The sequence below is a fragment of the Trifolium pratense genome, linkage group LG1 (genome assembly GCF_020283565.1).
Source record: "Trifolium pratense cultivar HEN17-A07 linkage group LG1, ARS_RC_1.1, whole genome shotgun sequence".
Taxonomy (NCBI): Eukaryota; Viridiplantae; Streptophyta; class Magnoliopsida; order Fabales; family Fabaceae; genus Trifolium; species Trifolium pratense.
This window is the reverse complement of record NC_060059.1, coordinates 24751130-24774592: the sequence shown is the minus strand read 5'-3', so window position 1 is coordinate 24774592 and position 23463 is coordinate 24751130. Positions and strand designations below refer to the sequence as shown.

Genomic DNA, 23463 nt, shown 5'->3' with positions numbered 1-23463 from the left:
CATTTGTACTTGCTAACAGCTCACACTCCTTTGGCTTTTGTGAATCCAAGCAAAACTTAGTTTAAGACTGTTTCAAGAATGAGCAGAGAATCTGGCAATTATGCAGAAAATATCTGCTGCTTGTTTGGCTCTGAGTAACGGCTCTATTTTGGTCTCTAACTGATATACTTGAAGGCCAAGCTTCAATCTCAAGCAAGCATCTATAAAAGGCAACCAGATCCAAGAGAAAGAGCAAGAGTTTTCAAGCATTCTAAGTCTTACAATCACATTCAATCTCTCAAGCTCAAAGCTCTTTTAAGTCACTCTAATTTTGTTTCATAATCAGAGTATCAATCTCTTTTAGAGTGTTTTTATCTAAGCTTCTCATTTTGTTTTAAGTATCAAAATAGCTTAGAACCAAATCAATCATATTGTAATAGCTCAAGTCAATACGTGACTATTGATTGAGTGTGTTTAGTCAAGGTGACAAGGAAAGTGTAAAGCTCTAGGAGCTTTGGTAATTGTTGATCTTAGGTCAAGATTAAAGAAGAATTGTAGATCTTGAATCTGTAACTTTAAGTGATTCTAGTGGATAAACTCACAGGTGGTGGGGACTAGACGTAACCCAAAGATTAGGGGTGAACCAGGATAATTCTTTGTGTTGATTCTCTTTCCCTTAACTTTTATTTTCTACTGTCATATTTGCACTGCACAGATCATTCTTAGAACGATCTCACTTAACACAGAATTAATTTTAATTACTAACACTTCTTATTGTGCTATAAGGTTAAAATTTTAAAAGGTTCACAATTCAAACCCCTCTTTCTTGTGAAAAACTTTGCCACTTCAACACTTTCACTAGTCTTCCCCTTAACCGCTTTGTATTGGTCTCAGCAATGATCCTGGAAGCTTGCACAGGGCTATCTTGTTACCTTGCTGTAGCATCAGCTAAGCCTAACTCTAGCAAGTCCAATGGCTCCTCTGCAATCAGACACGGTTTATGCTGCCCAACCGGCGGTTACAGCGGCATATTATCAATGTGGACGTCGAAGAGGGGCAAGAACACGGTGTTTGCTGGAGAAGGGGACGAAGGTCTCGCGTACAATGGCGCCGGCGTTGATATCAATGCAGGTTCCGAACTCATTCGAAGAATAGCGAAGATAGCGCCTGGCATTGGAGGCTTCGGTGGTTTTTTCCCTTCAGGTACTCTTTTTTTCATCTTCACTCGTGTTTTGTTCTTTCTTTTATTATATTTTGACCCACCTTTGCTTTTGAGCAGATCATGGTTCGTACCTTGTTGCCAGTATGGATGGTGTTGGAACGAAGCTGATGCTTGCACTCGAAACTGGCATTCTTGACACAATTGGGATTGATTTGGTGAACTTTGTGGAAACTGAATTTTAATTTTTAAACTTTTGGAAATGTGTTATGATGTTTGAATTTTTTGAATTGTTTCTGTTTAGGTTGCAATGAGTCTCAATGATGTTGTTACTTCGGGGACAAAGCCTTTGGGTTTCCTTGATTACTATGCCACTGGCCACCTTGATGTCGATGTTGCTGAGAAGGTAATGGATGTGCATCTGGTGTTATGGTTTGAGCTCTGGTTTGGACAAAGGTTTGACACAGGCAGGCAAGGAAGGAGCCCTGACATTTAACTCTCCTCGCAACAAGCACCTTTCACGGCTTTCACCTCCGTAAATCCTAAAATGGATTCATAAGACTTAAGAGGTTACTCATCGTAATATTAGATTAAATTGTGATCATTTGTACGTTTAAAAAAAAGGATTATTTTTGTTGTTATCTCATTAAAGACATGTTTAATTATTTACACGGTATAAATTAAATCCTTAAACCTAAACCAAAATACCTTTCTCTCTCACAGTCTCACACTTGTTGAGGCAAAATCCACTTTTGATATTTTAAAGATTACAAACATCTTTAATTATATTTTAAATGATTCTGATCATTTTGTTATCTAACAAGTGCTTTTGAGTGGTATAAGTTTAAACAGATTCTAACAACTCACTTGCAAAGTTAAAATCCTGCAAAGTTGTTTTAAGACCAATCTAAGATCATTCTTCAGACACAGACTGCACTTTTGAATAGAAGCACGTTTTGGTTTAAGTGCTTTCTGATCATTCAAGTCAACTAAGGACAAAACAAATAAGCACTTTTACAAAGGAATAGTGGATTAAATCTCTACATGAATAAATCTCTTTTGGGATCAACAATATTGATGGAACTTAAGCATATGCTTTCCTAGTCATAAAGTAAACTATGAGCTTGATCCTTTATGGTATTGATCAACCAATGGAAATATCTGATCACATATCATAGACCAATCAGAATGCAACAACAAGTTCTGATCTATGAGTTATGATGCACTTGAAGCCAAGTACAATAAAGGAACATTCTTCAATGAAGGTGTCATACAAGTACACTTTTGTCTTACATGCCATGGTACTTTTCCAGCTGTTTTATTTCCAAGCTGAAGCTATTTTTGAGTTGTCCTTGAGGCTAGTAAACAGCTGCACATCACAAAGGGATAAGGATGAAGCTTCATCACACTTGTTGATATGCTGAAAGAATGGCTTAAGAATGATTCAAGAATGTTCCTGCATACAGTTTTGCAAAACCACCTCCAACTGTCATGATTCTTTTTCTGAAGCTTCAAACGGCTATATTCTGATCTATGACATTGGAAGGAAGCAGGAAACAACCCATTTGTACTTGCTAACAGCTCACACTCCTTTGGCTTTTGTGAATCCAAGCAAAACTTAGTTTAAGACTGTTTCAAGAATGAGCAGAGAATCTGGCAATTATGCAGAAAATATCTGCTGCTTGTTTGGCTCTGAGTAACGGCTCTATTTTGGTCTCTAACTGATATACTTGAAGGCCAAGCTTCAATCTCAAGCAAGCATCTATAAAAGGCAACCAGATCCAAGAGAAAGAGCAAGAGTTTTCAAGCATTCTAAGTCTTACAATCACATTCAATCTCTCAAGCTCAAAGCTCTTTTAAGTCACTCTAATTTTGTTTCATAATCAGAGTATCAATCTCTTTTAGAGTGTTTTTATCTAAGCTTCTCATTTTGTTTTAAGTATCAAAATAGCTTAGAACCAAATCAATCATATTGTAATAGCTCAAGTCAATACGTGACTATTGATTGAGTGTGTTTAGTCAAGGTGACAAGGAAAGTGTAAAGCTCTAGGAGCTTTGGTAATTGTTGATCTTAGGTCAAGATTAAAGAAGAATTGTAGATCTTGAATCTGTAACTTTAAGTGATTCTAGTGGATAAACTCACAAGTGGTGGGGACTAGACGTAACCCAAATATTAGGGGTGAACCAGGATAACTCTTTGTGTTGATTCTCTTTCCCTTAACTTTTATTTTCTACTGTCATATTTGCACTGCACAGATCATTCTTAGAACGATCTCACTTAACACAGAATTAATTTTAATTACTAACACTTCTTATTGTGCTATAAGGTTAAAATTTTAAAAGGTTCACAATTCAAACCCCTCTTTCTTGTGACAAACTTTGCCACTTCAACACTTTCACTAGTCTTCCCCTTAACCGCTTTGTATTGGTCTCAACAATGATCCTGGAAGCTTGCACAGGGCTATCTTGTTACCTTGCTGTAGCATTAGCTAAGCCTAACTCTAGCAAGTCCAATGGCTCCTCTGCAATCAGACACGGTTTATGCTGCCCAACCGGCGGTTACAGCGGCATATTATCAATGTGGACGTCGAAGAGGGGCAAGAACACGGTGTTTGCTGGAGAAGGGGACGAAGGTCTCACGTACAATGGCGTTGGCGTTGATATCAATGCAGGTTCCGAACTCGTTCGAAGAATAGCGAAGATGGCGCCTGGGATTGGAGGCTTTGGCAGTTTTTTCCCTTCAGGTACTCTTTTTTTCATCTTCACTCGTGTTTTGTTCTTTCTTTTATTATATTTTGACCGACCTTTGCTTATTGCCAGTATGGATGGTGTTGGAACGAAGCTGATGCTTGCACTCGAAACTGGCATTCTTGACACAATTGGGATTGATCTGGTGAACTTTGTGGAAACTGAATTTTAATTTTTAAACTTTTGGAAATGTGTTATGATGTTTGAATTTTTTGCATTGTTTCTGTTTAGGTTGCGATGAGTGTCAATGATGTTGTTACTTCGGGGACAAAGCCTTTGGGATTCCTTGATTACTATGCCATTGGCCACCTTGATGTGGATGTTGCTGAGAAGGTAATGGCTGTGCATCTGATGTTATGGTTTGAGCACTGGTTTGGACAAAGGTTTGACACAGGCAGCCAAGGAAGGAGCCCTGACATTTAACTCTCCTCGCAACAAGCACCTTTCACGGCTTTCACCTCCGTAAATCCTATACTAGATTCATAAGACTTAAGAGGTCACTCATCATAATATTAGATTAAATTGTGATTATTTGTACGTTTAAAAAAAAAGATTATTTTTGTTGTTATCTTTAATTTTGTACGTTAAAAAAATGATGATTTTTGTTGTTATCTCATTAAAGGCATGTATAATTGTTTACACGGTATAAATTAAATCCTTAAACCTAAACCAAAATACCTTTCTCTCTCACAGTCTCACACTCTCACTAGTCTTCCCCTTAACCACTTTGTATTGGTCTCAGCAATGATCCTGGAAACTTGCACATGGCTATCTTGTTACCTTGCTGTAGCATCAGCTAAGCCTAACTCTAGCAAGTCCAATGGCTCCTCTGCAATCAGACACGGTTTATGCTGTCCAACCGGCGGTTACAGCGGCATATTATCAATGTGGACGTCGAAGAGGGGCAAGAACACGGTGTTTGCTGGAGAAGGGGACGAAGGTCTCGCGTACAGTGGCGCCGACGTTGATATCAACGCAGGTTCCGAACTCGTTCGAAGAATAGCGAAGATAGCGCCTGGCATTGGAGGCTTCGGTGGTTTTTTCCCTTCAGGTACTCTTTTTTTCATCTTCACTCGTGTTTTGTTCTTTCTTTTATTATATTTTGACCCACCTTTGCTTTTGAGCAGATGATGGTTCGTACCTTGTTGCCAGTATGGATGGTGTTGGAACGAAGCTGATGCTTGCACTCGAAACTGGCATTCTTGACACAATTGGGATTGATTTGGTGAACTTTGTGGAAACTGAATTTTAATTTTTAAACTTTTGGAAATGTGTTATGATGTTTGAATTTTTTGCATTGTTTCTGTTTAGGTTGCAATGAGTGTCAATGATGTTGTCACTTCGGGGACAAAGCCTTTGGGTTTCCTTGATTACTATGCCACTGGCCACCTTGATGTGGATGTTGCTGAGAAGGTAATGGATGTGCATCTGGTGTTATGGTTTGAGCTCTGGTTTGGACAAAGGTTTGACACAGGCAGGCAAGGAAGGAGCCCTGACATTTAACTCTCCTCGCAACATGCACCTTTCACGGCTTTCACCTCCGTAAATCCTAAAATGGATTCATAAGACTTAAGAGGTCACTCATCATAATATTAGATTAAATTTTGATTATTTGTACGTTTAAAAAAAAAAGGATTATTTTTGTTGTTATCTTTAATTTTGTACATTAAAAAAAAGGATTATTTTTGTTGTTATCTCATTAAAGACATGTTTAATTGTTTACACGGTATAAATTAAATCCTTAAACCTAAACCAAAATACCTTTCTCTCTCACAGTCTCACACTTGTTGAGGCAAAATCCACTTTTGATATTTTAAAGATTACAAACATCTTTAATTATATTTTTAATGATTCTGATCATTTTGTTATCTAACAAATGCTTTTGAGTGGTATAAGTTTAAACAGATTCTAACAACTCACTTGCAAAGTTAAAATCCTGCAAAGTTGTTTTAAGACCAATCTAAGATCATTCTTCAGACACAGACTGCACTTTTGAATAGAAGCACGTTTTGGTTTAAGTGCTTTCTGATCATTCAAGTCAACTAAGGACAAAACAAATAAGCACTTTTACAAAGGAATAGTGGATTAAATCTCTACATGAATTAATCTCTTTTGGGATCAACAATATTGATGGAACTTAAGCATATGCTTTCCTAGTCATAAAGTAAACTATGAGCTTGATCCTTTATGGTATTGATCAACCAATGGAAATATCTGATCACATATCATAGACCAATCAGAATGCAACAACAAGTTCTGATCTATGAGTTATGATGCACTTGAAGCCAAGTACAATAAAGGAACATTCTTCAATGAAGGTGTCATACAAGTACACTTTTGTCTTACATGCCATGGTACTTTTCCAGCTGTTTTATTTCCAAGCTGAAGCTATTTTTGAGTTGTCCTTGAGGCTAGTAAACAGCTGCACATCACAAAGGGATAAGGATGAAGCTTCATCACACTTGTTGATATGCTGAAAGAATGGTTTAAGAATGATTCAAGAATGTTCCTGCATACAGTTTTGCAAAACCACCTCCAACTGTCATGATTCTTTTTCTGAAGCTTCAAACGGCTATATTCTGATCTATGACATTGGAAGGAAGCAGGAAACAACCCATTTGTACTTGCTAACAGCTCACACTCCTTTGGCTTTTGTGAATCCAAGCAAAACTTAGTTTAAGACTGTTTCAAGAATGAGCAGAGAATCTGGCAATTATGCAGAAAATATCTGCTGCTTGTTTGGCTCTGAGTAACGGCTCTATTTTGGTCTCTAACTGATATACTTGAAGGCCAAGCTTCAATCTCAAGCAAGCATCTATAAAAGGCAACCAGATCCAAGAGAAAGAGCAAGAGTTTTCAAGCATTCTAAGTCTTACAATCACATTCAATCTCTCAAGCTCAAAGCTCTTTTAAGTCACTCTAATTTTGTTTCATAATCAGAGTATCAATCTCTTTTAGAGTGTTTTTATCTAAGCTTCTCATTTTGTTTTAAGTATCAAAATAGCTTAGAACCAAAGCAATCATATTGTAATAGCTCAAGTCAATACGTGACTATTGATTGAGTGTGTTTAGTCAAGGTGACAAGGAAAGTGTAAAGCTCTAGGAGCTTTGGTAATTGTTGATCTTAGGTCAAGATTAAAGAAGAATTGTAGATCTTGAATCTGTAACTTTAAGTGATTCTAGTGGATAAACTCACAGGTGGTGGGGACTAGACGTAACCCAAAGATTAGGGGTGAACCAGGATAATTCTTTGTGTTGATTCTCTTTCCCTTAACTTTTATTTTCTACTGTCATATTTGCACTGCACAGATCATTCATAGAACGATCTCACTTAACACAGAATTAATTTTAATTACTAACACTTCTTATTGTGCTATAAGGTTAAAATTTTAAAAGGTTCACAATTCAAACCCCTCTTTCTTGTGAAAAACTTTGCCACTTCAACACTTTCACTAGTCTTCCCCTTAACCGCTTTGTATTGGTCTCAGCAATGATCCTGGAAGCTTGCACAGGGCTATCTTGTTACCTTGCTGTAGCATCAGCTAAGCCTAACTCTAGCAAGTCCAATGGCTCCTCTGCAATCAGACACGGTTTATGCTGCCCAACCGGCGGTTACAGCGGCATATTATCAATGTGGACGTCGAAGAGGGGCAAGAACACGGTGTTTGCTGGAGAAGGGGACGAAGGTCTCGCGTACAATGGCGCCGGCGTTGATATCAATGCAGGTTCCGAACTCATTCGAAGAATAGCGAAGATAGCGCCTGGCATTGGAGGCTTCGGTGGTTTTTTCCCTTCAGGTACTCTTTTTTTCATCTTCACTCGTGTTTTGTTCTTTCTTTTATTATATTTTGACCCACCTTTGCTTTTGAGCAGATGATGGTTCGTACCTTGTTGCCAGTATGGATGGTGTTGGAACGAAGCTGATGCTTGCACTCGAAACTGGCATTCTTGACACAATTGGGATTGATTTGGTGAACTTTGTGGAAACTGAATTTTAATTTTTAAACTTTTGGAAATGTGTTATGATGTTTGAATTTTTTGAATTGTTTCTGTTTAGGTTGCAATGAGTCTCAATGATGTTGTTACTTCGGGGACAAAGCCTTTGGGTTTCCTTGATTACTATGCCACTGGCCACCTTGATGTCGATGTTGCTGAGAAGGTAATGGATGTGCATCTGGTGTTATGGTTTGAGCTCTGGTTTGGACAAAGGTTTGACACAGGCAGGCAAGGAAGGAGCCCTGACATTTAACTCTCCTCGCAACAAGCACCTTTCACGGCTTTCACCTCCGTAAATCCTAAAATGGATTCATAAGACTTAAGAGGTTACTCATCGTAATATTAGATTAAATTGTGATCATTTGTACGTTTAAAAAAAAGGATTATTTTTGTTGTTATCTCATTAAAGACATGTTTAATTATTTACACGGTATAAATTAAATCCTTAAACCTAAACCAAAATACCTTTCTCTCTCACAGTCTCACACTTGTTGAGGCAAAATCCACTTTTGATATTTTAAAGATTACAAACATCTTTAATTATATTTTAAATGATTCTGATCATTTTGTTATCTAACAAGTGCTTTTGAGTGGTATAAGTTTAAACAGATTCTAACAACTCACTTGCAAAGTTAAAATCCTGCAAAGTTGTTTTAAGACCAATCTAAGATCATTCTTCAGACACAGACTGCACTTTTGAATAGAAGCACGTTTTGGTTTAAGTGCTTTCTGATCATTCAAGTCAACTAAGGACAAAACAAATAAGCACTTTTACAAAGGAATAGTGGATTAAATCTCTACATGAATAAATCTCTTTTGGGATCAACAATATTGATGGAACTTAAGCATATGCTTTCCTAGTCATAAAGTAAACTATGAGCTTGATCCTTTATGGTATTGATCAACCAATGGAAATATCTGATCACATATCATAGACCAATCAGAATGCAACAACAAGTTCTGATCTATGAGTTATGATGCACTTGAAGCCAAGTACAATAAAGGAACATTCTTCAATGAAGGTGTCATACAAGTACACTTTTGTCTTACATGCCATGGTACTTTTCCAGCTGTTTTATTTCCAAGCTGAAGCTATTTTTGAGTTGTCCTTGAGGCTAGTAAACAGCTGCACATCACAAAGGGATAAGGATGAAGCTTCATCACACTTGTTGATATGCTGAAAGAATGGCTTAAGAATGATTCAAGAATGTTCCTGCATACAGTTTTGCAAAACCACCTCCAACTGTCATGATTCTTTTTCTGAAGCTTCAAACGGCTATATTCTGATCTATGACATTGGAAGGAAGCAGGAAACAACCCATTTGTACTTGCTAACAGCTCACACTCCTTTGGCTTTTGTGAATCCAAGCAAAACTTAGTTTAAGACTGTTTCAAGAATGAGCAGAGAATCTGGCAATTATGCAGAAAATATCTGCTGCTTGTTTGGCTCTGAGTAACGGCTCTATTTTGGTCTCTAACTGATATACTTGAAGGCCAAGCTTCAATCTCAAGCAAGCATCTATAAAAGGCAACCAGATCCATGAGAAAGAGCAAGAGTTTTCAAGCATTCTAAGTCTTACAATCACATTCAATCTCTCAAGCTCAAAGCTCTTTTAAGTCACTCTAATTTTGTTTCATAATCAGAGTATCAATCTCTTTTAGAGTGTTTTTATCTAAGCTTCTCATTTTGTTTTAAGTATCAAAATAGCTTAGAACCAAATCAATCATATTGTAATAGCTCAAGTCAATACGTGACTATTGATTGAGTGTGTTTAGTCAAGGTGACAAGGAAAGTGTAAAGCTCTAGGAGCTTTGGTAATTGTTGATCTTAGGTCAAGATTAAAGAAGAATTGTAGATCTTGAATCTGTAACTTTAAGTGATTCTAGTGGATAAACTCACAAGTGGTGGGGACTAGACGTAACCCAAATATTAGGGGTGAACCAGGATAACTCTTTGTGTTGATTCTCTTTCCCTTAACTTTTATTTTCTACTGTCATATTTGCACTGCACAGATCATTCTTAGAACGATCTCACTTAACACAGAATTAATTTTAATTACTAACACTTCTTATTGTGCTATAAGGTTAAAATTTTAAAAGGTTCACAATTCAAACCCCTCTTTCTTGTGACAAACTTTGCCACTTCAACACTTTCACTAGTCTTCCCCTTAACCGCTTTGTATTGGTCTCAACAATGATCCTGGAAGCTTGCACAGGGCTATCTTGTTACCTTGCTGTAGCATTAGCTAAGCCTAACTCTAGCAAGTCCAATGGCTCCTCTGCAATCAGACACGGTTTATGCTGCCCAACCGGCGGTTACAGCGGCATATTATCAATGTGGACGTCGAAGAGGGGCAAGAACACGGTGTTTGCTGGAGAAGGGGACGAAGGTCTCACGTACAATGGCGTTGGCGTTGATATCAATGCAGGTTCCGAACTCGTTCGAAGAATAGCGAAGATGGCGCCTGGGATTGGAGGCTTTGGCAGTTTTTTCCCTTCAGGTACTCTTTTTTTCATCTTCACTCGTGTTTTGTTCTTTCTTTTATTATATTTTGACCGACCTTTGCTTGTTGCCAGTATGGATGGTGTTGGAACGAAGCTGATGCTTGCACTCGAAACTGGCATTCTTGACACAATTGGGATTGATCTGGTGAACTTTGTGGAAACTGAATTTTAATTTTTAAACTTTTGGAAATGTGTTATGATGTTTGAATTTTTTGCATTGTTTCTGTTTAGGTTGCGATGAGTGTCAATGATGTTGTTACTTCGGGGACAAAGCCTTTGGGATTCCTTGATTACTATGCCATTGGCCACCTTGATGTGGATGTTGCTGAGAAGGTAATGGCTGTGCATCTGATGTTATGGTTTGAGCACTGGTTTGGACAAAGGTTTGACACAGGCAGCCAAGGAAGGAGCCCTGACATTTAACTCTCCTCGCAACAAGCACCTTTCACGGCTTTCACCTCCGTAAATCCTATACTAGATTCATAAGACTTAAGAGGTCACTCATCATAATATTAGATTAAATTGTGATTATTTGTACGTTTAAAAAAAAAGATTATTTTTGTTGTTATCTTTAATTTTGTACGTTAAAAAATGATGATTTTTGTTGTTATCTCATTAAAGGCATGTATAATTGTTTACACGGTATAAATTAAATCCTTAAACCTAAACCAAAATACTTTTCTCTCTCACAGTCTCACACTCTCACTAGTCTTCCCCTTAACCGCTTTGTATTGGTCTCAGCAATGATCCTGGGAGCTTGCACATGGCTATCTTGTTACCTTGCTGTAGCATCAGCTAAGCCTAACTCTAGCAAGTCCAATGGCTCCTCTGCAATCAGACACGGTTTATGTTGTCAAACCGGCTGTTACAGCGGCATATTATCAATGTCGACGTCGAAGAGGGGCAAGAACACGGTGTTTGCTGGAGAAGGGGACGAAGGTTTCATGTACAGTGGCGCCGGCGTTGATATCAATGCAGGTTCCAAACTCGTTCGAAGAATAGCGAAGATGGCGCCTGGGATTGGAGGCTTTGGCGGTGTTTTCCCTTCAGGTTATCAAAGGCATTGTTGATGGCTGTAAGCAATCTGATTGTGCTCTTTTAGGAGGAAAGGTATTGAAATATTTTCTAGTTTTTTATTTATTTATTTAAATAGTTCTCCCTCCTACGCATATACCCAACCATCTGCAAATATGGTTGTTGATAAAGCGATAATATGTGTGACTTAGTTAATTTTACACTTACAGACTGCAAAGATGCCTGGTCTCTACAGAGAAGGTGACTTTGATCTATGTGGCTGTGCTGTTGGCATTGCGGAGAAAGATTCTATAATTGATGGAAAGAACATTATTGCTGGTGATATTCTTATTGGTTTGCCATCTAGTGGAGTTCATTCTAATGACTTCTCACTTGTAAGAAGGTTGGTTTTGGTTTTGACGATGAGTAATCAAATCTATCAGTTTTGTTAAAATTCGGCTTAAATATGATTTTGGTCCTTGCAAATATGACTCATTTTGATTTTAGTCTTGAATAACACCTAAGGAGTTCCTTGTCGTCGGAACTCCATTGACTGAGACCGCTGGTGTGTGGGCATCACTTTTGGCAGTTTCCACGACCACAATAACAACAACCACCACCATCAGACAACTGTCTCCTTTTTTTTTTATTATATGTCTTACTCTTTTTTGATAAAAAATCGAAAAAAATCCCATTTTTTTGTGTTTGGCATACCCCATGGTGTACCCTGTATGAGAAAAAAAATTAAAAATATTGATACGATTTCGGTGCGTACCATGATGTACCAGATACGTATTAATACCCAATACGTACTCGGTATCGGTACTCTCCTTCAAATGGAGTACCCATGCTTTAGCCGTAAGACAAAATACTAATGATTTTATTTTTATCGTTATGATGCTGATCAGTCGCTGGAATCCTGTGTGCCGAGGGTCCACGAGCTTATAGTGTACCATCGCGTCAGATCGCGCCACGTAGCAGCTCTGCGAGGGTGCACAGTTTTACTCTGTGTGCGTAACAGCTCTAGATCACAGCCTGCTGCAGTGCAAACTATAAATTGTGTTTTTAACCTAGTTTTCTCACATCTTTTGCTGTTGGGATTTTTTTTTTTTTTGAAAAAGTTGTTGGGATTTGTTGGAGGCATAGAGAGGTAGAGTTTTAGCGATTTAGGATCCTATCCCAGGTTTCATATTTTCTTTCTGTATTTTGCTTTCTCAAACCTCAGTTTAGATTCCCTGTGTACATGAGGATTGACTCAGTTTTTCTGTTATGTTTTGATTACATTTTTATTATATTATATATGAAGGTTTAATTTAATTTAGTTCACGAATTTCTTCACCTGCTTTATAATTTAAATCTAGTTGCAAATAGATGCATCAACAGCCTAGGATGTTAATAGCGGCGCTACAGCGGGATAGTGTAGCGGCAGACCCCTCCCCGCTATGATACAGGTCTGCTTTCCACTATAGCGGGATTGTGAGGTTCTAAATTAATATCCAAATAAACTCATTCTTAAACATGACACAATAAATACATTATGTTGATGTTGAAATCAAACTTGGCTAAATACAATTTTTCTTAAAATGTTGATTTTAAAACATTGGTGATTTCTCTGCATTGGTTAATTGACAGCAGAAAATCGGTGGAAGGCAGTGGTCATGGGTGACCCAACCTGCGGAGAAGATTTTTGTAAAAAAAAAACATTTAGAAAAATGTTATACAGGCAAGTTTAGCATAAGCTCACTCGCCCACCGTGGGGACCACCCTAGAAGGCGCCCACTAGAAATAGGTGGTTTAACCGTAGGGACAAAAACTTCGTGTATAGTAATTTTCATAGTATTCAATCGCGCGCGATCCCGACGGGATCCCGGTGTCGCGGAGCGGTACCTCACCGGGATGGGAACGGTCGGAGCGGAGCAACTAAGCTTCTCGGTCGCTACAACCGGGTTCTCAATGGAGCGGAGCAGCGCGGGTCGCGGGTCTCAATCCCGGGTCAGGACTGGGTTTCTAAGTTAATGGGTTTTAAAGGATTTTTTTGGAATTTTATTGAGTATAAAAAAAAGAGGTTTAATATGGATGGACCAATCTATAAATTTCTTTTTATATATAGGCCAGACTTAAGCTTAAAAAAAATTTGTAGGCTAGGCTCAGGCCTTCCAAAGCCTGGTCTGGCCTGACCTCTTCCCAACCCTACTTGTACACATTAGACAACACCTTAAATAAATGTGATCTTTATAATTACAATGACAATAACAAAATAAGAGATACTCACAGTTATAAACTTGACATCTCTTTAATCTCCTTCACAAAATCATGGGATATTGCAATATTTTTTGTTGGAGTAGTACCCTTCAAAATTTGGTACCTTTACCCTACCACGCCTACTTCATGCAGTAGTTCCCTACTTCCCTTGCCTCATCTACTTCATGCAATATGTACTTATGCAAATGCAATACTCTTACCTCATCTACTTCATATGCAATACCCTAAAAACGAGATTTAGTCAAATGAGATGAGATTTCTCCATGTAAATATACCGATTTTTGTTTTTAGTTATTGTTGGTTTGTTTTATTCTTTGGTAAAATTTATTTTATTGAAATTAGTCTCTTCAATACATAAAATATTTGATTTTCGTTTAGATAAAATTATTTTTGTAATCTCTTAACATTATTTTATAAAACTATTTAGTTATTTTTAACTTTTTTTTCACACAATTTCGGTCATTTTTTCATGTTTAGATATAGATTTGAAGTTTCAAATTTATAAATTTTTTTCTTTATGTACCTCGATTATAAATACTCCGTTATAGTGCAAAAAAAATTTTAGATTTAAAACTTAAAAAACTATATGCAAATAGAAACCGACAAAAATGAGACTAGAATGATATTAAAAAAGATAATAAATTACTAAATTATTACTTGAAATTAAATTAAAGAAATTTAATTTGACTTTAATTTATCAAAGTACCTGTATCATGTGAATGAAAAAAGATAATAGTACTTACATATGTGAAGATATATAAGCTAAAAAAAGTCTGTTTAAAAAGATATATATATGTGAAGATATATAAGCTAAAAAAAGTCTGTTTAAAAAGATATGTAAGTTAGTTTTTGACTAAGAGCATGTTTGGCCTCACTTATTTTCAACTTTACTACTTCTTTTAAGAAAAAGTAGGGTCAAACATAATTATAATAAAGTACTTAAATCAAAAAGTGTCTTTTTTACAATGAAGAAAATAGAATACAAGATGTGCGAGTGAAACTTACAGCCGCCACACCTCCTTCTCCAACCCTAATTCCTCCTTTGATTTTCCTTGGTTCATCCATTAGAGAGGGGTGATTTAGGATCAATTTTGATCCGGAATCACCCCTCTTGATCGTTTTTATTTCTTTTTTCAATTAAATAAGTGATTTACACATTATTTTATGTTTCATTTGAGTTTTTTACTTTGTGATTTCTTCATCTGGTGTTATTTGTTATCCCGTCTTTGTGCGGAGTTGTTAATTATTCTGTCTTTATGCGGAGTTGTTTGTTATCCTGTCTTCGTACGGTGTTTGTTTTGTTCAAATTTGCAGATTTGTTTCGATCCAAATTCAGTGCAGATTCAATTATTTTAAAGTCGTCAACGTTGCAGATCCGGAGTCATGACTATTCCGGACACTTGAAGAATTTTGTTATATCAACTGTAGGCTTTGTCATATTAATAGACATTAGGCCGATTTATGCTATTAACTCGGGTGCTGTGAGCTTGTTCGCAGATTCATCATTTTTAGTTTTTGGCGGATTTGAATTTGTAATGATTTCGATTGATGTATTCTCTACCAATTTGAATGAATGAATATCGTTGTTTTTAGTCAAAAAAAAAAAAATAGAATACAAGTTACTTAAAATAAAAGGAGATAAAACCAACTTTATTCTAACTTATACGGAGGTTTCACTCTCAGGTCTGCTCCTCGATTCCCGTGTATACCAATTTTACATTTTATTTTATTTTTATTGCACAATTCTCACTTTGTATTTTTTTACACAACTTTTCCCGCTAATTCCCGCTAAAATTGCTCACCCATTTACTGTGTTCTCACTGCTATATATTATTATTCTTTTCTTACACCACACTTTCAAAACCCTCACGCCGCCCCTCACTTTCTTGCAGAGTTGCAGCAGGTATGAATTACTTTTTTTTATTTGTTTAATTCATACCAGTTTGTTATTTTTCTCCTTTTGTTGCTTGTATTTGTTCTCTTGTTTTTTAGTTTCTATATAATTCTTTTTTGTCTGTTTGTTCTTTATCACCTATTATCTATGTTGTTTATTTTCTTTACTATGAATGAATTAATAATAGTTATATATAAGATTGTGTTGATTTATATTTTTAGTTATGAACTATTTCATAAACTCTTTGAATTTAATTTATGATAATGTTTCATATAATAATTTATGAATTTTTATTCGCACAATAAAAAAATCACATTGTTATAAAATATATTACTTTTAATTAAAAAAATATGAATTACATGTTTATGATAAATTTGTGTTTGAATATCAAAAAATTTATAGAAATATTTCACCAAACAGATTGTAACTTAAAAGTACAAATTAAGTTGAAAAAAATAACAAATACGAAATAACTTTAACTTTAATTTGACTTAAAGTTACTTTGGTAACAACTTTTTAAAAAGATCGCCGATTCAAAAACTTTTTAAAAAGATCTTATAGTTTATTTTACAACTAACTTATAACATATTTTTAAAACGCTATTTCAAGGTTTATGAGCTTATAGCTAGTCATTTTTTCTTCCAATCTTACGCCTACCATCTTATTTGAAAAAAATTAAATCCAAGGAGCACGGAGATCCCAAAAACGCATAGTTTCTCCCTCAAAAATGACTAATTAAACCCTTTTTTTATGTCATTTCATATTTATAAGCTAGTATCAATCGTTACTTGATCTAGCGGTGATTGACACTTGACTTGTTGAGAGGACCACAATTTAGTCCAACTGCTAATTTTATCAAATACTACAGATTCAACCGGTTAACTTAAGTTAAAAACTAACTTATAAACTAATATTCACTATAAATTTATCCGCTATAAACTAACTTATCAACTCGCACAAGTAATCTTTTTACAAACAGAGCCTAAAGTACCGAGTACTTACTAAAGTAACATTGTAAAAAAGAAAAGTACTATTTGTGAAAAGACCAAATTACACCAATGATCCTTTATCTTTTTGATTTGTAACATTTTGGTCCTTTATCTCTTTTTTTTTCCCGTTTAGGTCTTTTATCTCTTGTGAACAGCAGATATAGATCCTTGTTCGTATTTTTTATGGAAAAAATTATGAGGTGGCAAGCCACCTAAGATAATTATATTTTAAAAATATATTTTTATTAAAAATAAAAATAAAAAATCTGGAAATGAAGAAGATCTTCTTCCAATGAAATCTTCATCATTTTTCTTGAATCCAAAAACTATCTATTCAAATTAACCTCCAAATATTAAGAATTTTCGTCTCAATCTTTTCCTAAACACCAAAATCAAAATCCCCAAATTTACAATAAACCCTAAATCAGCCACATGACTTTGTTTTTGCTATTTTGACAGCACTGCAAGTGACGTGACTGTTCGGAGCACCATCAGGAGGTTGAGGGAACAGACCGAAAGTTAAGCTTTTAGCTTTTGCTCGACTCTAGTTGAATTTCAGAGATCTACTTTTATTGTACTCCAAATTAAACTTCTATTTTGAGTTCTATCTGAGATAACTTAAATTTTGTTTACAACTTTGTTAGAGCAAGTACCTATGTTGTTTCCTTTCATTATCTGCTATTGCCTCTATAGTTTCTTTTGTTTCCTTTCGTTATCTGCAACGCCGTTATAGTTTACCCAATGGTTTTCATGTGGTGACAGTAGTTGCCGGAAAAGATTAGGGTTTTGTAAATTTGGGGATTTTGATTTTGGTGTTTAGGAAAAGATTGAGATGAAAATTCTTAATATTTGGAGGTTAATTTGAATAGATAGTTTTTGGATTCAAGAAAAATGATGAAGATTTCATAGGAAGAAGATGAAGATGATGAAGATTTTCATCCTTTTCAGATTTTTTTTATTTTTAATAAAAATATTTTTTTAAAATATAATTATCTTAGGTGCCTCCTCATAATTTTTTCAATAAAAAATACGAACAAGGATCTATATATGCAATTCACAAGAGATAAAGGACATAAACGAAAAAAAAAAGATAAAGGACCAAAACGTTACAAATCAAAAAGATAAAGGATTATTAGTGTAATTTAGCCTTGTGAAAAATAAAGTAAAAACTAAAAACAAAAAGTTAACGCATAGGACAAAAATTTGGTGACATCATTAACTAGGATGATGATAAAAACTAAGATCGGAGGCTGAAGTACATTGTTGTCGTCCTGTTCCTTCTTTCCACCACCACCAGGTTACTGTTACACCCAACTTCAATATCATCATCATCATGGAACAACTCAAATTCATTCTTATTCTTCTAATGTTTCTTTCTTCAACCGTCACTGCTGAATATATTCGTCCTTTGCCTCGAAAAACCTTAAACATCCCTTGGCCATGGGATTCCAAATCCAAAACTCACTCTTATAACCCTCAATAGGTTAATCTCTCTTTCTATTCTATACTTTATCAATTATAGTAACATTATTATTAATTTCTTTCTTATTTGGTTTTATTTTTTTTTAATCTGGAATTGTGGATTAAGTAACCCTATTGTTATTTAAGATTTTGATTTTAATTTAAAAATCTTAAGCAAACATAGTTAAAACATAATTAAGATAACTCTTTATGCATGTTCAATTATATGGTACCTATTAGATTTCAGATTCTTAGTGATGCAAAAATTGATGTAATTAATTTTTCAGGTACACATATCTTTGGCAGGAGACAAGCATATGAGAATTACATGGATAACTGATGACAAACATTCACCTTCATTTGTAGAATATGGAACATTATCTGGTAGATATGATTCAATATCTGAAGGAGAATACACATCTTATAGTTATCTGTTATATAGTTCAGGAAAGATACACCATACTGTAATTGGACCGTTGGAATACAATACCGTGTACTTTTACCGATGTGGCGGACAAGGTCCTGAGTTCGAGCTCAAAACTCCTCCGGCTCAGTTTCCAATTACTTTTGTTGTGGCTGGTGATCTTGGTCAAACTGGTTGGACTAAATCAACGTTAGATCACATTGATCGATGTAAATATGATGTTTACCTTCTTCCAGGTGACCTTTCATATGCCGATTGTATGCAACATCTTTGGGACTCGTTTGGTAGGTTAGTTGAGCCGCTTGCTAGTGCGAGGCCGTGGATGGTAACAGAAGGAAATCATGAAGAGGAGAATATACTATTGTTAACCGATGAGTTTGTGTCCTATAATTCTAGATGGAAAATGCCTTTTAAGGAGAGTGGATCAACTTCAAATCTTTATTATTCTTTTGAAGTTTCAGGTGTTCATGTTATCATGCTAGGGTCTTATGCAGATTATGACGAGTACTCGGAACAATATAGATGGCTAAAGGTTAGTCGATTTCCCTATACTTCGATAAGTGTAATGAGATCCATGGCCAACTATTAGTGTAATCGGAGTAAGTGCTTATGTGTTTCTTTAAGAAAAGATAAAATAAAGTCAAACTGTTTGTATATAAACTATAAGTTGTTTTCATAAGCTATCTAGGAGAGCTTATGGAAATAAGCTGAAACAACTTATAGATATTTCAATTTCATAAGCTCTTCCAAACAGTCACACAAGTGTTTATACTAGTAGATAGGTTCAAATAAGTCAATCCAAACAAATCCTAGATAACAAACATGGACGAGAAATCTTATTCTGCCGTTCTTTTGACCCATTTGTTATCTCTAATTTTTCCTCGTTTCTCATCTACAGGAAGATCTCTCAAAGGTGGACCGGAAAAGGACACCATGGCTGTTTGTGTTATTTCATGTGCCATGGTATAATAGTAACAAAGCTCATCAAGGTGCAGGGGATGATATGATGGCAGTCATGGAGCCATTGCTTTATGCGGCTGGGGTTGATTTAGTTCTCGCTGGTCATGTTCATGCTTACGAACGTTCGGTACGCATTTTATGGTTTAGACTTTATTTTAAATTTGTAAGCATGATTAATTGGAAATTTGGTCTTAAGCGATGCTTTGTCTGATCGATAGAAACGCGTGTATAATGGAAGATTGGATCCTTGTGGTGCTGTTCATATAACTATTGGTGATGGTGGAAACAGAGAAGGCTTAGCTCATAGGTAAGTAATATCTGCGAAACACATAGCATAGAAATCTGTTATTTGAATAGTTTCTTGTGTGAAAGTAGTTTATCGGTATGCATACGGTCTGCAATTTGTATCCTCACATCATTGTTACTTAGGTACATAAATCCACAGCCACAGTGGTCGGAATTCCGCGAAGCCAGTTTTGGTCACGGTGAGCTGAAGATTGTAAACTCTACTCATGCCTTCTGGAGTTGGCATAGGAATGATAACGACGAGTCAGTAAAAGCTGATGATATCTGGATAACCTCTTTTGTAAGTTCGGGATGTGTTGATCAGAACAGACACGAGCTCAGGAGTATGCTTGCGACACCTTAACAGACTAATGTCTGCTATACTCATTACTTAATTAGCACTTTGATTACGCGAGGCTTCTGTCGTAAGAGCGAGTAAATCAGGTATTTAACTACACATCTGCTGGTTGTGTTTGTATATATTAATTAATACTGTAAGGACTTGGATTTGTATGTAAATGGAGTGTAAAGCTAGTAAGTAGTCTCTTTGGAATAGAAGATTCATATTTCATACCATATACACAATGAAAAATAATATAAGAAACTTAATGATAAAGGATTCAAAGACAGTGCTGCAACTTTTGGTTCAATCAAAATTACTTTAATTGGTAAAATTTTCTTCTATGTTGAAGAAAATCACTTTCAACTATTTTATTCCTTCTCTCCAAAATGTGGTGCCATGTTGCTGTACAATACTGTTACTTCATATTATTGAAGAATCTCCTATGATACTTGCAACTCTCTAGTTAGATAGCAATTTGGATGATTTAGAATGTTCTTAACTTCATCATTCTCCACTACACCATCATTCACTTGATTCACAGTTTCAACATGAGAATTGAGAAGAACATCGCAAACATCATTTTTCAAAGTTCAAACCAGCACTATCAATATCAATCAAGTTAGAATTTTTATCCAAACTTCTTCATGACATTTGATCCAAACTTGTGTTTTTGAAACCATGCTTTACAACTTGTACGTTTTTATTTGACCACAAAATCATTTTTCCCTTGAAAAGTATTTAAAGTAATGAGTGTAATTGTAATTTTAAATTTCCAAGCCGTAATAATTAGCTCGTAGTCTTGTGGCGGATTTAGACTTGATATATTGGTGCAGCTAAAAAATACACGTTCACAAACTTTATAGCTAAAAAAAAGTGTTCCACGCTTGTAGATTAGCCGAAAAAGTAGTTTTGTCTCTAAATTAGAAAGCATAGGAACAAATAACAAAGATGAAAGAAATCAAATTTGTAGTTGTAGAGTTGAGAGGATAAAGAAAAGTAAATGAATCAAACCAACATGAGAGGAAAACAAGACTCAGAGAGAGGCGGGAGGCGATGCACCGCCGATGCAAGGATGGGTGCAGCTAAAAATATAAATTCAAATTGGAAAATCACATATCATTTACATTCAAATAATACTGCATCGTTTAGTAACGTCTAAATTCATCCAAAAAAATGTTGCATCGTTCATCATAATTAACAATGTTCAATAAAAATGTGTTTTTCTCTAATATGTGTGTATATATATAAATATATATTAATCACTCCTTTCAAAAAATAATAATTTGATAACAACTAGTATTATTTTGATTTCTTGTGCGGTAGTACCATTAGTTAACTTAAAAGTTAACTTGCAACAAAGCAATTTCTTTGTACAAAAATTCAATTAAAAGCCAAACCAGCTACTTGATTCAAAACCAAGACACCCATTGTTGTGATAAAGTTTAACGGTTATATATATATATATATATATATATATATATATATATATATATATATACACACACACACACAATAATAATGTACAAAAAAAACAATAATAAATAACAAAAATATGTATATACCTATTAAAAAGGTGGCTTCTAGGGTGAGGGCTCAATCAAGTCCCTCACCGGTGGACCACTTGGTACAATCATTAAGAGTCATTAGATTAATCAACTTCACATATGTATTATACACCAGATCACACTTTTTTTTTGAATTAACTGAAATTTTCTCTTCTTCCTGATTTATTTGCAAACTTGTCGAAATCATAACTCTAAATCCCTTACTCAAACAATATTTGACAACAAAATAATTTTTTTTTTGACAAAATATGATTTGCAATATTTTACAAACATATTTTGCATCCAAGTAATTTTTTGTTTCTCTCTTTTGAAAAAAAAAAAAAAAGAAAACAGAACAACAACAAGGATAGTAAGAGGATTTGGGTGAAATTGTAGCAGTAGCAGAGATACAAATTTTGAAGTTTTCTTTCAGATCTAACAATTATTCATTTCCTATTCATACCAATTGAAATTATGATAGAAATTCTATTTTTTAAATTTATGAAATCAAAAGGTGATGCTATTAATCTTTAGAGAGTGGCGGTTATGGTAGTGGTGTGTACAAAAAAAGAAAAAAAATTATAGGAAGAAAGATTCTCCGGTGGTAGTGGTCGTCGTCGATGGTGTGAGTAGTCGGTGTCGGTGGTTTGGAAATTCGCCGGAATTTGTTTCTGTCATGTTGAAGCACTAGTGGATGTTACTGGGTATGAAGAAAGAAGGAGATATTGTAGGATCCTGTATGGACAAGTGTACATGTTTTCGTTTTAATCTGAACGGTTGACAATGATTTTTTCTTCCTCCCTCACAGGTGAGGGACCTATCAGCTCCCTCATGCTAGACTTCACCTATTAAAAATTGAATTTCTATATGTGGGTACGCCACTGGCCTTGATTGATGTGGTGTCCATGTGATAAGTTGAGTCACAAACTTTTATTTTATTTCTTTTATACTATTAAATCAATATAAAAATGTTTTACTCATTATATCCTTTTTTACTTAAAACAAAACAAAGCAAGATTCTATTTGTTTTAAATGAGATACATAAGAGTGAGTGGTTGAGGTTAAAGGTGAAAAAGGATTAGGAAAAATAATTTAATAACACAAGGCTTAAAAAGAGCTTTTAATCTTAACTCTTTAAAGTTTAATATAAAGTATAGTAATTATTCTCATCACTCTCATATAAAAAAAGGTATTGCTAACGAGTGCCTCCGGGGCACTCTTTAAGCATTCCTTTTAAGGAAATAATTTATTTAAAATGTGAAATATTTCAATTCCCAAGGCGTTGACTTCAAACATTTCTATAAAATTTAACGAAAAACTTACTATTTAAAGTGCTTAAAGAGTGTTCCGGGGGCACTATTTAACATTTTCTTATAAAAAAAAGCATTCTTACTTGATATGCCCCATATATATCTTAATTATTACTTCCTCTGGTCCTTTTTATAAGGAACAATTTGAAAAAAACACACAGATCAGGGAAGTACATTGTAAATAGTTATCTTCATTTAATAATCCTATAAATATAAATTTATTCCATGAATACCCCTATTTAATCATTTTTAATTCCACAAACTTACTTACTTTTAAGATTCTCTCATAATAAATAAGGGCGCAAATAAAATTTAACATCTAATACATTTAAATATTGGTCAAAGTTTCTTATAAAAAAAACCAATTTTTTTTCATCAAATTGTTCCTTATAAAAAGGACCGGAGGGGGTATTTTTTTGGTGTAAACCGGATATCCTCTGCGAACAGCTGCATAGACTAATTCCTCGAGCTTTGTGAGACCCAAATGGGTGGCAAACTCTCCCTAAGAGTTTTAACACTGCTGCATGCCTAAGTCAGGGATTGAATCCAGGACCTTAGTTAAGCTAGAAGAGACCCGCGACATCTCATAT

The 23463-nt window shown here is 35.1% G+C and overlaps 2 protein-coding genes across 2 annotated transcripts; both read left to right on the top strand.

The window, feature by feature from the left end:
• The first annotated feature begins 875 nt into the window (after window positions 1–875).
• Window positions 876–11906, top strand: LOC123906598 (phosphoribosylformylglycinamidine cyclo-ligase, chloroplastic/mitochondrial-like). The gene is made up of 5 exons (XM_045956544.1): window positions 876–1182; window positions 5014–5111; window positions 5198–5299; window positions 11438–11497; window positions 11632–11906. The coding sequence occupies exons 1-5, from the start codon at window positions 876–878 to the stop codon at window positions 11851–11853; spliced, it is 789 nt and encodes a 262-aa protein (XP_045812500.1). The 3' UTR covers window positions 11854–11906.
• Window positions 11907–17544: 5638 nt separating this feature from the next.
• On the top strand, window positions 17545–20301 carry LOC123906590 (purple acid phosphatase 18-like). Its single transcript, XM_045956534.1, has 5 exons — window positions 17545–18029; window positions 18295–18963; window positions 19330–19518; window positions 19610–19698; window positions 19821–20301. Exons 2-5 carry the CDS (start codon window positions 18325–18327, stop codon window positions 20038–20040), a joined length of 1137 nt encoding a protein of 378 aa, XP_045812490.1. The 5' UTR covers window positions 17545–18029; window positions 18295–18324; the 3' UTR covers window positions 20041–20301.
• The last annotated feature ends 3162 nt before the right edge of the window (window positions 20302–23463 follow it).